The 15875-nt window shown below is 33.2% G+C and overlaps 1 protein-coding gene across 1 annotated transcript in view; it reads right to left on the bottom strand.

The window, feature by feature from the left end:
- LOC132552439 (regulating synaptic membrane exocytosis protein 1-like) overlaps positions 1–4798 on the bottom strand; it is a 69307-nt gene extending 64509 nt beyond the window's left edge. Inside the window, exon 1 of the mRNA XM_060216606.1 lies at positions 4721–4798. Within this exon, the coding sequence (XP_060072589.1) occupies positions 4721–4798 (78 nt within the window). The remainder of the gene's footprint in view (positions 1–4720) is intronic.
- Positions 4799–15875: the final 11077 nt, after the last annotated feature.

Here is a 15875-nt window from a genome sequence, read left to right as displayed (position 1 = left end):
TAAGTTGCTATATAACCCCAAGGAACTCGGTTTAGGAAAAGTTTATAATATAATCAAGTTATACGTCTATTTCTTTAAAACTGAAAACAAATCTTTAATATGTCTTTTCAAAAAAATGACTTATGGAAATGAAATAATATATCATAAGATGCTTATGCGTTTGAACGAGCTCTTTTCTAAGGAGCTACTTTAAGATAAATTAATTTGGAAAATACCCACCCAGAGGAACATCTGCTCTTGCTATTAAACGTTAAATGTCACCAGTGTTTTCCTTCCTTTTGTTATATAGGATGTCTGTAGTGTCTCTCAAGACACAAAGACATGTCGTTGTCACTGCAGCCAGTCGTTCTCTAAGTACGGTTATTCCTAGCATTGTAGTCAGCCTGTTGCAGAGTATGTATGACCCTGGTTATTGCCAGTAGTATCAAACATCTCACGTTTGTTCCGTTCTAATCCCCGAGCTTTGCCTTGATCTGTAATCACGTTTTAATTCATACACATTCGTTTGAGGACTAGATATCAATATATATAAACATTTCGGATAATGGCTCGTGCACCTCCCCAAATAGATTTTGACTTTCCTGAGCTTCCCCATCGCCTCCTCGGTTTTCGAAATTTATGCCCTTGGCATCTTAGAAGGAGGAAACAGCTGTTTGATGCAGTTGAATTCATTGTTTGGCTCTACTGTATCTAAATATAAAGTGTATCAAAAGGTGTTATTCATTTTGTGTGTGTTGTTTTGTACAGGCTACCAAATAAATTCTTAACGCGTATTTGAGTGTCTCATCATCTGTTTTTCTTATCACGACCTCGAGCTGTTTACGACATATAAAAGTATGTACGAGTAATGAGCTCCCAAGAGAAATTCCTAAAAGTGTGTTTACAGGTTGCAGTAGACGTTATATTAATTAGAGCTGGATAAAGAAATCGATTTAAATTGATTCAAACATATTTATTGCCCCAAAATTGAGCAGAGGATTAGGCACAAGTTATTTCAACTTATGACCGCCTTTTCCTCTAATACAATACATGATAAATATTTACATGATATTATTAACAAGGCATACATAATATATTTAACATTTAGTACATTTTACTTAAAATCTGTTGCTGGATTTGATAAAAATTTGCACGTGTCTGAATACTTCTGTATTGGTGGTTAGGGACAGATTTTCATTTCCAAATAAAAATAGATGTAAATTCACTTGATCTAAGTTCAACATGTTTATACTTTGAAAAAATGATATTCTTACCCTATCATAAAGCTTACATTCTAGGAAAAAGTGCCCAACATCCTCACAGTAATGTCCACAAGCATACGATGAGTTATCAACAATCTTAACACGGAACAAATCACTTTTCAAAGAGCTGCACTGATGTCTGAGTCTCGTATGTAATATATTTAGCTTACGTTCGCCAAAATTATAATAAGATGGAGGACAAGAATTAGCGTCATTAGATAAAGAAGATTTAAAAGCATTCAAAGATGGTAATGTTCTTATTAAATTGTCGAGCGAATTCCACAGACGTAAACTTGATAGCAGAAAAGAAGAGTTACTTAGGGAGAGTCTGAAAGAATTAATGATATAATCATGTTGGATCCGTAAATTATACTGATTGTTGTAACTCCACTGTGTTTGGCAAAAGGGCCGATAAATAAGAAGGGGTTAAATTATTTATTATTTTGTATAATACATTTAACTTACGTGTCTTCCTTCTCTCTGATAATGTTTCCAATCCCGTTTCAAAATATAGTGATTCATTACTAGCATACAAAGGTAAACCTGTTATAACTCGAGCCGCTTCTCTTTGTGCTTTCTCTAATTTCTCAGAATCCAAAACAGTGCAACCATCCCATACCTCACAAGCATATTCAAAAACAGGTAGAATGAAGGATTTATATATTTTTAACAGAGAATCTCTTTTTAACAATTATTTCAGTTTTCGTAAAACATTAATTTTTTTTCATACCGAGCTATATACTGCCTCAACATGGCTTCCCCACTTTCCATTTGAATTAAAATTTACTCCTAAGTGTCTGTGAACTTCTGTAAAACTTAAAATTTCTCTGTCAAAAAATAAATCTAGATCCCCGTCACTATTGACTGAATTTGAAATAAAAAGGACATCTGTTTTTAGAGGGTTAAAAGAAACCAACCAACGTTTAGCCCACTGGTTTAAAGATTCAAGGTCCCTGTTGAGAACAGTCTGTAATTCGTGACATGAAAAAGCAGAATGAAATAATGATGTATCGTCTGCAAATAACCTAGAGGCCGACTCAAGAACATCTGAAATATCATTGATATGTAACAAAAAGAGAAGCGGCCCGAGTATTGAGCCCTGAGGTACACCAGCGTCGATATTACCTAGACCGGAATAAGAATTTCCAATTAAAACTTTCTGTTAACGCTGGTGAAGATAATATGTGAACTAATTCAACAATGATCCCGAAATTCCATATGATTCCAATTTAGCTATCAGGCCCCTGTGCCAAACACGATCAAAAGCTTTAGATATATCACAAAAAATAATACAAGTGTGTTTTTTTCTTCTAAAGCAGTACAAATATTATGGTAAATTTCAATAAGTTGATAAACAGGAGAATGACTAGGCATAAAGCCGGACTGATAGTGATAAAACAAAATAAAGGATAAAGAAAGCTGTCCTACTAACGATATTACGGCTTAAGCCGAAAGGAATATACAAATATGAACAAAACACAATTTCCAAACGTTAATAACAATTTGGTACATACGTGTCTTAAATGACTGAATCTCAAGAGATAAATACAATTGATCATACACAAACAATGAGAAACAGGAACAGATGCGGGAAATTCATTCTTTAGTCAATATCCTTTCCCACAAAGTTTTTTCGCAACTTTTTATTCTATGTCACTTTGTCTAAATATAGAACATTTAACCAGGATCATGTATGATTTATGTTTCGATTAGAACGAAATGAGCTGATTCTAAAGGTATATTACTGTACCCACACAGTCATTCATATATACAAAAACATTTATATAACAAAGAATTCTTGAAAGCTTATTAAATAAATTGATGAAGGGACATAATATATCCAAATATTTAATACTTAATATCTGAAGGTCAGAATACAAGGATACCAGGATACGAAAGGCAATATGGAGAATAGTAACCTTTTCCTGCTTCAGCAGCGACAATCACATTAAAATCCATGCAAGCAATGAGTTGTCATGGACAAAGGACGCTACGGGCTTATGTCATGAAGCTTAGGAAGCGACTGTGAATGTCAAAATACACTAACCTAAAGCACCAAAATATCTCTCTAATTCCATATTCATGCTTCTTAACCAAATCTCAGGGGATTCAACGAATGTAGATTGTAAATCTAGACAAAACCTAAGAATGTGGGTTATTGTGTATTAAAGTGATCCCTGAGCAAGACTTTAGCTAACATGGCGTACAAAAATGGAACTGGAACAATGCAGGTTGAAGATCTTACGTTACAGTGCATGTGAACCGCTCTGTTAGGTCACTCCGGGTCCTCATAGGAATTTTATCCTCTATGTTTCTACGTGAGAACTGTCTTAGAATTTAAACGATCTATTTACAACAATCATAGCATTAGGTTAAGAAAATAACGTTTATCAATGATCCGACACACAGTGTACAACAATTGAATATTGTGAAAGATACAGCAATTAAACAGCTATTTGACTGACGTATTTCCATGTTTTTAAAACAACGATTATTACTTAAAATATTACTTTACAAAAACAAATCTGTCACAATTCATAGTATTCAAGATAAAGATAAGAATATTCAATGTCTCCGATAATCAAATTTACCTGCTTTTTTTTCTATTGTATCACCGCCAGGTTCTTGCTCAGTATAGTAAACAATAATTAATGGTTTTCCTTCATACAAGCAATGCATATTCAAACCGTCTTCCAAACCTTTCAAATTTTGCCCTACTTCCATTTCTTTTCTTCGTCGCGTCGTGACACTGTATACTAGCACTTCAGAAATGAAATAAATGCATTTTGAAGAATGCGAAAGTGTACGTGATAAGTAATAACATTCTTGTCATACGACTTTTCTCCCTTCAATTGAAACCTTTTATTTGATTTTATCTACTATACATACTATCAAAAGCCATTCAAATATGAAGGAGTGCATTCGTTTTCGCAAAGTAAAGATACGATTGTGAACCAATGCTTGTCGAGAGCATATCTAATGGGAAAGTCTTATAATTGGTATGATTGATGGTCTGGTTGATGATATATTTGTTTACATTTGTTTGACGAAATCGTTCTATAGACTGTTCGTATATCTTTGGGACGCCGTTTTATTATCTGATTCTGATTTCATATGCCTCTGCTATACCTAAATTTGGTATGATAGTGATTCTAACACAGGACTAGCATGGGTTGATGAAGACTATGGGATGGCTTATTTGTCACCTTGATGGTCTGATTGAAAAGTATTCCAATTTAGACCTCGATTTACTTGGCGGTTATCAATAAAATACAAGTAGATGACGCTTGCCCTTCTGGAATTCCTGGTTACTTTCTCCGTGATTTTTTTTCACGTTTTGTTCTACTGTCATCGATTCACTGTGTGCTTTAACATTTATACGGCGAAGCACGAGTTCCATTCACGGTTACTTTGTAGCTTTGTAGGAGAATCAGGGACATTTACAATAGGAAAGACAATGTCGGCGTGAAAAAACATACCTGATTCTCCAGCAGAATCGTGTAACCGTATATAGAACGCGTGCTTTGTTGTATAAATGTCCACGCGTGTCTCCGCATGCTAATATGTAACAGTCATGTGTTGAACAAAGTGAGCAAATGTCACTGTACTAATGACCTGTAAAATACCATGAATAACAATATAAAGTAATCGATATCAACCTAAATGGCTCAAACTACGCTAATGGGCGATGGGAAAATATGTCACTTCCGGTCAAATTGTATATATGGATTGTGGTTGACATTGAGTCAAGCGGATTCTAATTGGCGCGAATAGTGTCATGGTCGCTTAGCTACACAGTTAAACGTTAATAGGCTGTCACTAAAAAATGGAAATGATACTAAAGGTGGTTTTTATTTTTTCATATCTATTTCAGTTTTTAGAGATTTTTCAGCTCAGCACACTTTGTCATTGTCTATTACTGATCTTTATTTTGTACAGCCACTTCAGATATTTGTCATAATGTGCCTTATCGCTTCAAACACTGGTAATGTTCAAATTCGCCTGAGACTCGTTAGCGAAAGAACAACACGCCAGGCACTGGTCAACATGAGTTATGTAGGGGCGGACATATATAATTAACACCCCACCCCCACCCACTTACATATGGTATGGACATAAATACGGACATGCCAGGTACTGGTCAGTGTTAGAAAAAAACACGTCGGGCACTGACCAACATATGCACAGACATGTTAAACAGTGGTCAGTGTAAGCAAAGACACTCCAGCCATTGGTCAACATATCAAAGACGTTGACAACTAGTCACTTTAGTTCCAGCCTTACAAACAGCCGTGAAATGTGTGATGGACTCACTTTGTGTAGGTGCCGCTAAGTTATGTATTCCCAATGGCACAATCACCCTGGATTTTGTTCAATACAATTCAAATTGTCCTTTTTATGTATTTTCTACATTCAAAAATCATATTACAAGAGTTCGGCTCTAATTCGTAGCTTGTTCATCTCCCACAAGAATACACATCTACGTATGCATTGGTGTGAGAGAGCTATGACAAACACTTTAACAGCTTACAGCATCGCAACATACGACAGACTAAATAAGTTGCATTTTGTCACCTATTATTTATAAAAGTAAAGTTTAATTTAATTGCTGGTGGGTGGGGTGAGGGGGTCTTTCTTTTGAAATGGGGGTTGGGAGGGTTGTTGTTGTGTGTTGTGGTTTTCTTTAGATACACCACTTGAGGGGAATACGGCATATTAATCTTGGCTTTGAAACTACATAAAGTTACTAATAACTGGTGATGAAAAGGTCTTTGTGGTAATTATATAATTTCTGTATCATATCTAAAGAGTAAGGTAGTTTCATGTTGAGATGGTCTTTATAGTAAGGTAGTCTCATGTTAAGATGGTCTTTATAGTAAGGTAGTTTCATGTTGAGATGGTCTTTATAGTAAGGTAGTCTCATGTTGAGATGGTCTTTACATTAAGGTAGTTTCATGTTGAGATGGTCTTTATAGTAAGGTAGTCTCATTTTAAGATGGTCTTTATAGTAAGGTAGTTTCATGTTGAGATGGTCTTTATAGTAAGGTAGTCTCATGTTAAGATGGTCTTTATAGTGAGGTAGGCTCATGTTGAGATGGTCTTTATGGTAAGGTAGTCTCATGTTGAGATGGCCTTTATAGTGAGGTAGGCTCATGTTGAGATGGTCTTTATAGTAAGGTAGTTTCATGTTGAGATGGTCTTTATAGTAAGGTAGTTTCATGTTGAGATGGTCTTTATGGTAAGGTAGTCTCATGTTGAGATGGTCTTTATGGTAAGGTAGGCTCATGTTGAGATGGTCTTTATGGTAAGGTAGACTCATGTTGAGATGGTCTTTATAGTAAGATAGTTTCATATTGAAATGGTCTTTATAGTAAGGTAGTCTGATGTTGAGATGGTCTTTATAGTAAGGTAGTCTCATGTTGGCATGGTCTTTATAGTAAGGTAGTCTCATGTTGAGATGTTTTTATAGATTTACCAGTAGTAAGAGAATATCAGTTGACGAAACCTATAGACATGTTGAGTAGTATCTTTACCAAAATTTTCTTGTAAATTCATACTCTCTTTCAAACAACTGCAATATTCACAACTTACAGAATGAAGGTACCATGTGTTATTCCCTGTACTCACAAGTACAAATAAGAACAGAATACAACTTAGTAGCGATAATCAACGATATGTATGGTTGCTCGTTGTTGTTGTTTATGTCAGTCAAAGACCAACTTTTGAAACGTACTTGCATCCGCTTTGTAATATTCGATTGTGTTGTCGTTGTCAATTTTAACAAGTTGAGCAGTTCGGGGACTTTGGAAGCGGTTCTAAACAACCGACATGAAATAGCAGATAGCAAATACAGAAATCACACACAAAGATGGGGAAGATATCCACAAAAATCGCCTCCTCTGCCGATCTACTTCATAATTCATTATACGTTTAGGGGTAAGTCTAATAGACTGTTAATATTTCGTGACAGTTGCACAGATATAGCGCTAACACACCTCCTCCTCGTTCCACAGTCAGGCCCATAGAGACCAACAGATCATTTTCTGACCGGTATCGGTATCATTGACAATCCTACAAGAGAAATTCTTTTTGTCGTGGCACGACAACGCAGCATGTGAGATGGTCTCACTGATATTTTTATCTTCATTCTGCAATATGATTCAAATATTACACCACAATTAGGGATATTTCCCCGCGGACTCTTCACTGTAAGGCGCCACATGTGGTAGGGTATAGTATTATTAGTGACTACCATTAAATGTGGCGGCTTTATGTCGATGATGTGAATGCGTAGATACCAGGTGTCAGTAAGCTGCATAAGGAACGAAACCTGACTACTAGATATTACGATCTGTCTTTTACAAGGAAATGTCATTGCTTCTTTAGCTTTTCATTGCAGCTGTTTCAGCAAGGTTTTACTTGTTGGCAAGTATTTTAAATGCCAACCAAATAAAACAAAATTAAATCCATTTTTAAAATTGACAGCCAGTAGTTCATTTTTATTCCCTGCTGAACAAATCGTAATTCAAAACAAAAACTTTAAAACGTTTAAAACAGTTACATGGCACCTATATTGTAAAGCTTGTGTAACTTGTAGAACGTTGCAGCATAGAAACCGTACGATTACAAGTATGCAAGGAGAACATGTGCAAGACGTGGCGGTTACGGGTGACGCGAGGAAAGCAATATAGCGATATCTGACAAAATGTTTAAAAAAGTCAGTATTGCTGAGACAATTTATATATTCCTGAAAATTTCCTGAGAATATGATATTTAAGAAACTATTATCTGATAAGGAATAAACGGAAGAAAAACGCAATGTCGTATACCTGGTAATTTTTGCTGGTTAAATTTTTCGAAACCCTCTAGTACAGTCTTGTAATGTTTTCTATATGGCTGTCCACAACCCTCTAGTACAGTCTTGTAATGTTTTCTATATGACCGTCTACAACCCTCTAATACAGTCTTGTAATGTTTTCTATATGGCTGTCCACGTCCCTCTAGTACAGTCTTGTAATGTTTTCTATATGACCGTCCACAACCCTCTAGTACAGTCTTGTAATGTTTTCTATATGACCGTCCACAACCATCTAGTACAGTCTTGTAATGTTTTCTATATGGCCGTCCACATCCCTCTAGTACAGTCTTGTAATGTCTTCTATATGACCGTCCACAACCCTCTAGTACAGTCTTGTAATGTCTTCTATATGACCGTCCACAACCTTCTAGTACAGTCTTGTAACGTTTTCTATATGGCCGTCCACAACCCTCTAGTACAGTCTTGTAATGTTTTCTATATGGCCGTTCACCATACATTAGAAAGGTTTTCTATCTCAAAGTTCACTATCCTCCAATAAGGTCGTATTTCTGAACATTCACCGCCTTGTGCTGTATTGTTATTTTACCTAGCTGTCCACCACTCTGCAATATGGTCTTCCATCTTCCACCAAACAAAATAAAAGCAAACAAACATGACTTTGAGTATTTAATGAGACCGTCATAGTACTTTAAAGTTTCAATTTTGAGAATGTTTTCTTTTGTTACATATATACATATATAAACATCTGTTAAGATATATAGGATTTAAAAGTAGTTTTCATTTCATGAGATTTATTTTTTTTCGAACCTTGTTGAGCAAAAGCTTAAACTTCTAGATGAATTGAAAACAAAACAAAGATACTTTTATCATCGAAATAAGAAAAGTTAGATTTTAAGCGGCTGTAACTGAAGAAGCCATATTAGGATACCATTTTCGATTCAAGACATAACGTCACAATCTCTGCCAGAGTGCATTGCGGTACCTCCATGACAGTGAGACTGTTTAGAAACGATAACTCTGGTAAAGATTGATGATGTCACTGTCCGTATGACATTACAACCGATTTCTGACTGAGGCGCGGCCAATGAAAAACATTCTAGGGTATATTGCCCTAGAGATATTTACACAAAAACATAACATGGTCGAATTCATTGGATAACAGACAAAGCATGTGACAGATTTACTTCCCTGGTGTGATATACAAAGTCTGTGTTAGTATATAGGAAAGCAGTGGTACAAGCATTCTTAGCTTTTTTTACTAACTAGCTCACAGACTCTGGTCATTTGTAAACGTGTATGTTTTACAGGCAAGTAAAAAAGTGTCTACAGTAAACGTCTTGGTTAGTCCATAATCCAGTTTGTGGATAGAAGTATCCATTTTCTCAGTGAGTAGAATACAAAGCAATGTTTGAAACAAATGTAAGCTTGTAGTATACCTTAACAACGACGCTGAAGTTTCACCTGTCTCTTCAGATTATTGAAGCTGGTGGTCGTCATGATTTAGCTGTTCTTGAAACGTAAACGAACATTTCTTGCCATGTTTCTCGGCAGTTAAAGAATTGAGCGTACTTTGATATTAAACCCTATGGACACCCCCTTCTATAATTATAGAAATATAACAATGAGATTCCAACTATAAACATGTTCGTTTATTTGCCTTATCATTTCTTGAGTTTGGAAGCAGTTATTCACAGATACACATCAGCTCCGACATAAAACCTTGAAATATCCAAGTCTTATTTAGCTTTTGTACATTTCTGATACAAATTACATGTCACACTTTTCCCGTACATACTATATCCTACATCCCTCGAGTATACCAGTGTATACTTCTCTGGCTTAATAGAAACGCGGTCGTACACATGACTTTTGTGGTACAATAACAAGACTTCTATGATACAAATATGCACCATTGTACATCTCTGATACAAATGAAATATTAGCCTCCGTACCTTCTTTGGTACAAGTTGATAAAGTCGCCGCCATACTTCGATGTACATGTATAATTCCCTAGTATACCATCGTCCATCTACACCGCCATCCTTACCTAAAACTCAATGTATACTGTGTCACACTTTTGTGGCACAATTGAACACTCCTATGCCTCTCTGGTGAATAAATAAACCATCCTACTTCCATTATACAAATGTGCTCCGTCGTACATCTCTGAAACAAATACGATGCGTGAGGAGTAATATTACCTTTGCTTTCATTCTCGCATACGTGGGCGGTTTTTAATATAGGAATTCTAATCGAAAGAAGAAAAATTAATCGCTACCATATATAGAATGTTCATTTTTTGTAACGCGCAATTTTGTTTTGTTGTAAAGATATGAAGAGGTTTAAATGAAATTCAAAATTTATATGTCAGGGTATTATCCACGAATCACGGAAGGACAAGATTTACGTTTAAAAGGATATCACAACTATTTCTCTCATTACAGGAGCAATGCTGTGCTGGTTAAGTATGGTTAGTTTACACATAACAAGAAGCCGTATCGATTTCTGGTATCTGTTCAACATCGCTTAATTTACGATACCTAACGGTATCACTCTCGTGGTTGCGTTCAGACGACAAATGTCTCCGAAAGTTCTGAACTTGTTTTCTAATCCCACATGTAATACATGTATGTTTAATAGTGTTGAATATTGAATAAACTGTCGTTAAACTAAATGCCCTTCTCTGCATCCTTACCTAGTTTAAGATATACGTAAGCGTATCAGTACGATTTTAGAGACCATGATATTTTGATAAATTGCATTTATAGTTAAGTAAACACCATGACAATAAAATTCAATAAGTTGTAATTAAGTCTGTAACTAAGATTGAAAAACTGAATTGATTTCAGTAACAAGAGATTCTTTAATACTGAGGTTTGATAAATCACAATGTGTTGATTAGATTCTAAACGAAATTCGGTACTTAGTCACATATATCATTTCATCTGGTCAATACACAAGAGGGATGGCAATGAAAATGATGTATTTTAGTCCAGAGGCAAAATGCAATTAATTGTGTTTATTTGACAAGTAAAGAATACTTTGACAATGAAGTTTCACAAATATTATATATTTCATATGCTATGATATTGAAATAAAGTTTATATATCTATAATGCGAAAATAATGTTTGATAAAGTTTATATATCTATAATACGAAAATAATGTTTGATAAAGTTTATATATCTATAATGCGAAAATAATGTTTGATAAAGTTTATATATCGATAATGCGAAAATAATGTTTGATAAAGTTTATATATCCTATAATGCGAAAATAATGTTTGATAAAGTTTATATACACAAAAGATAGTCGAATATACAGTAATATGTCTAAGGTAGGTGAAATCAAACTGAAATTTCCATTACTTGTCAGAGGCATAGTTAAATAATGTAGTATGTTAAAATTAACACATGTCAATAATCATGTGAGCTCTAGCAGAACTTTTTTTTTACATCAATAGACACAGTAAATGTCTAGTATGTTTATATATATATATATAGATATATTTAGTTGCTAAAATTTTGATTTTTGTTGTGAAATGAAAATATATTTCGTAATAATAACATGTCTAAACATGGTACAGTATAAAAGTAAAGTTTTCTGGGTTAAATTAATATACATTAAAACTTTGATGGAGCTTTATATGTTTATAAATGTAGTTGTAAACAGGAAAAGTCAACTTATATAAAATTCTTGTGTACATGGTACGCCAGATTCATAAATTCATATTAATGTCTTCTAAATATTCATATGGGGTCACCAGTAGGTAGGATGAAAGCACAATGAGTTTCTTTTATTTTTTAATATTTGAAATGATTTGTAGCTGGGACAGTGAGATGAGCCTTTTATGCTCATTGAAGATTAGAAAGGGAAGGATGGGGGAGGGGATCTTTTGTTTTTGTTTTTGGAAAACATAGTCTCATATTATGATGTTACATCACATGGATACATACACTTAATTTCTACCAAAAATGGATATATAGGCACATGCTCAATTTTATTGTTACTTTTAACTGCATCAAATGTAGAATCTTTCGAATACACCATACATGTATTAAACTATGACTGAAGGTCTTAGAATTGGAAGTATAAATTGTAGGGGATTGTCCTCAGGTCCATCAAAGCGCAGAGACCTGTTTGAAAGATGTAGAAAAAATTATGATATTACTTTTCTTATAGATACTCATTCTATTCAAAAGGTTGAAAACTTATGGAAAATGTAATGGGGCTATGAAGCCTGGTTTAGTTCATATGAGTCAAATAGTAGGGGGGTTGCAATCTTGTTTAAAAATTCTTTTGGTTTTTCATTGTTATCTAAGAAAGAAGACAAAAATGGTAATTTCTTAATTGTAAATATTAACCTTACTTCATGTGATAAAAACTTAACTTTGGTTGCAGTTTATGGACCAAATAATACAGATATCAACTCCTATCATCAACTATCTCACCATCTTGAGCTTTGTGAAAATACATCTTTTATTATAGGTGGTGACTGGAATGCACCACAGGATTATGTTAATGATACTAAAAATTATATAAATAGAAATAATATGATAAACCAGGGTAAAATTATAGATATTATGGAATCTTTTGATCTTGTAGATATCTGGAGAGAACAACATCAGGATGTTAACTTTTATACTTGGCATGGTCCAAATCGAAAACAGGCAAGATTAGATTATTTCTTGATCTCCTGTGATTTAATGTCTTATGTAATAAATAGTGACATAGGTTTTAGCTACAGATCAGATCACAGTCCAATATTAGTAGTTTTAGAATTTATTAAACAAAAAAGGGGAAAGGGAACATGGAAATTTAATAAAAGTTTGCTAAGAGATCCTAATCATGTAAATTTAGTTAAAGAGTGTATAAATAATATAACAGATCGATATGCAGAAAACCCTGAAGTAGAGAATAAAGATCTGTTAACTTTTACTATTAGTGACTCTTTAGTGTGGGAAACCTTAAAATTTACTATTAGGGGAAAGACTATTGCTTATACAGCACAGAAAAAGAGAGAAAAAGACAGGGAAGAAAAACAGTTAGAAGTTAGGTTAGAAAAATTACAAAAAGCAGAACATAGGAACCCAGAGCTCATTCAGATGGTTGAAAATGAATTAAAACTACTTAGGGAAAGAAAAATTAATGGTATTCTCTTCAGAGCAAACTCAAAATGGAAGGTGGAAGATGAAAAAAGTACAAAATACTTCTGTAATTTAGAGAAGAGACACTTCCAAGAAAAACTTATACCAAATCTTGTCAAAGAGAATGGACAAGAGATCACAAATATACATGAAATAATTTCAGAGCAAAAACATTATTATAAAAAACTGTATAGCAGGAAAATTTTAGAAAATAATGAACATAACTTTTTTGATGATACAAACCCATTTACTAGAAAACTGTCTGCTGCACAAAGTGATCAATTAGAAGGTAAATTGAAATATCAAGAATGTCTCTTTTCTGTTAAAAATATGAAAAATGACAAATCACCAGGTATCGATGGATACACTGTAGAATTCTATAAATTTTTCTGGTCTGATATAAATAAATTTTTGATACGTTCTCTAAACCAAGCACACACAAATGGTCAATTTTCTGTCTCACAGCGTCGTAGCATGATTACATGTATACTCAAAGAAGGAAAATCAAAATTATATATGAAAAATTGGAGGCCTATAACTCTTTTGAATGTTGATTATAAAATGGCATCATCTGTTATTTCTAATAGGTTGAAAATTTTTTTAGATAGTCTTATTAGTGATACTCAAAAAGGTTTTAGTGGTCATTTAGAAATTTATCCTACATAGGAAAAATTATTATTATAAAAACATTAGCCTTACCTATTTTTATTCAGACATTAACTGTCCTTGCTGACCCTCCTTTACATATAATTAAGGAATTACAAAAATGTTTCTTTACCTTTCTATGGGAGGGAAAACCAGATAAAATAAAGAGAAATATTATGTACAGTGATTATAAAAATGGGGGGTTGCGTTTTCCACATATTTTGATTTTTTGTCACTCACTTAAAATGTCTTGGATCAAAAAAAATTTTGACACCTCAAACCACTCAGCTTGGAAAACATTACTTATAGATAAACTAGAATTGGTTGGAGGTGTAAATATTTTTTAAAATGACAAGGTTAGGATTAACTGAGATATCAAAAATGTTTAATACTTTTTGGAGTGAAGTATTTACAGCTTGGGCCTCAGTACAGGAAGATGTATTCCCCACAACCCCTGAAGAAGTTATATCACAGCCTATCTTTTTCAATAATTTTATCAAAAGAGGTAACAAATGGTTCTTTTATAAACAGTGGTGTAAAAATGATATATTTTTTGTTTCAGACTTATTAGAAAATTATCGTTTTATGCCATATGATATATTTAAAAACAAATATAACATTAATGTTAACCTGATAGATTACTATGGTGTGATTAATGCCATTCCAAGGAACTGGAAAGTAATTCTGCAGAATATAAATGTTCAAGTACCTATGGTAAATGTTCAATATAGGTTAATTGATTACCTTAATACTCATGACAAAGTCACAAAGTACTTCTATCAAATTTTTATTAAATCTGTTTCTGAGAAACCTACAAATAGTCAAAGAAAATGGCAAGAAAACTTTAATACTGACATTAGTGAAGACACTTGGGAGTTAATTTATTTAATATCAAGGGAGATAACTGATGATACAAAACTTCTAACTTTTCAGTATAAAATATTACATAGGATATTGTATACAAATACAAAGTTAATGAAATGTAAACTTGCAGAAACCGAAAGATGCACATTCTGTACAAATGAAAGAGAAAACGATTATACACCTATTTTGGGAATGTAATGTTGTTAAAACACTTTGGTTTTGGTTAATAGAATTATTAGAAAACAAACACCAATTGTCTTTACCTAGAAATCCAGAAGTCTTTGTTCTTGGTGTAGTAGAAATAGAACACAGATATGAAATCAATTTTTTAATGCTTCTTATGAAATACTTTATATTTTTGTGTAAATTAAAAAATAAAACTGTAACTATTTCTGAATGCAAGAAATATATTTCTCAATATAAAAAAATAGAGGACATTGGGTTATATAGATACAGCCTTAGAAAACAAGAAATTATTCAAAACAAGTGGATCTTTATTAATCAGTTAATAAATTAGTGAATTATCGTATTCCAACGTATTGTTAACACAGTGTCAACAAGTATGTATTTTTTTGTTTTCATATGCACTGTAATATTTTATATTATATGCATTAATTTTAGATACAAGTACAATGTATGACGTGTAGTTATGCATGTGATGTGATTGATGTATGTGACTATTGATAAAAACCTGAATAAAAAAAAAAAAAAAAAGTTTATATATCTATAATGCGAAAATAATGTTTGATAAAGTTTATATATTCTATAATGCGAAAATAATGTTTGATAAAGTTTATATATCTATAATGCGAAAATAATGTTTGATAAAGTTTATATATTCTATAATGCGAAAATAATGTTTGATAAAGTTTATATATCTATAATGCGAAAATAATGGTTGATAAAGTTTATATATCCTATAATGCGAAAATAATGTTTGATAAAGTTTATATATTGTATAATGAATAATGTGACAATGATGTTTTGTCGTACAGAGAAAACTTTACCCTGAAACATTTTGACTTAAATAGGAGTCAACATGGAATGGATTTTCAGGCAGTGTTCACTAAATCACACCTGAAATACAATATATTGATATAAAAGTATCCCCTACATAACGCTATCGTCTTACTCTTCACTTTGTGTACATGCCTATTTA

This window comes from Ylistrum balloti, unplaced genomic scaffold (assembly GCF_031769215.1).
Source record: "Ylistrum balloti isolate Yb309-2 unplaced genomic scaffold, AGI_CSIRO_Ybal_v1 Utg370248, whole genome shotgun sequence".
In the NCBI taxonomy this organism is placed as follows: Eukaryota; Metazoa; Mollusca; class Bivalvia; order Pectinida; family Pectinidae; genus Ylistrum; species Ylistrum balloti.
Note: the sequence above shows the minus strand (reverse complement) of the source record. Positions and strands in the feature narration are given on the sequence as shown.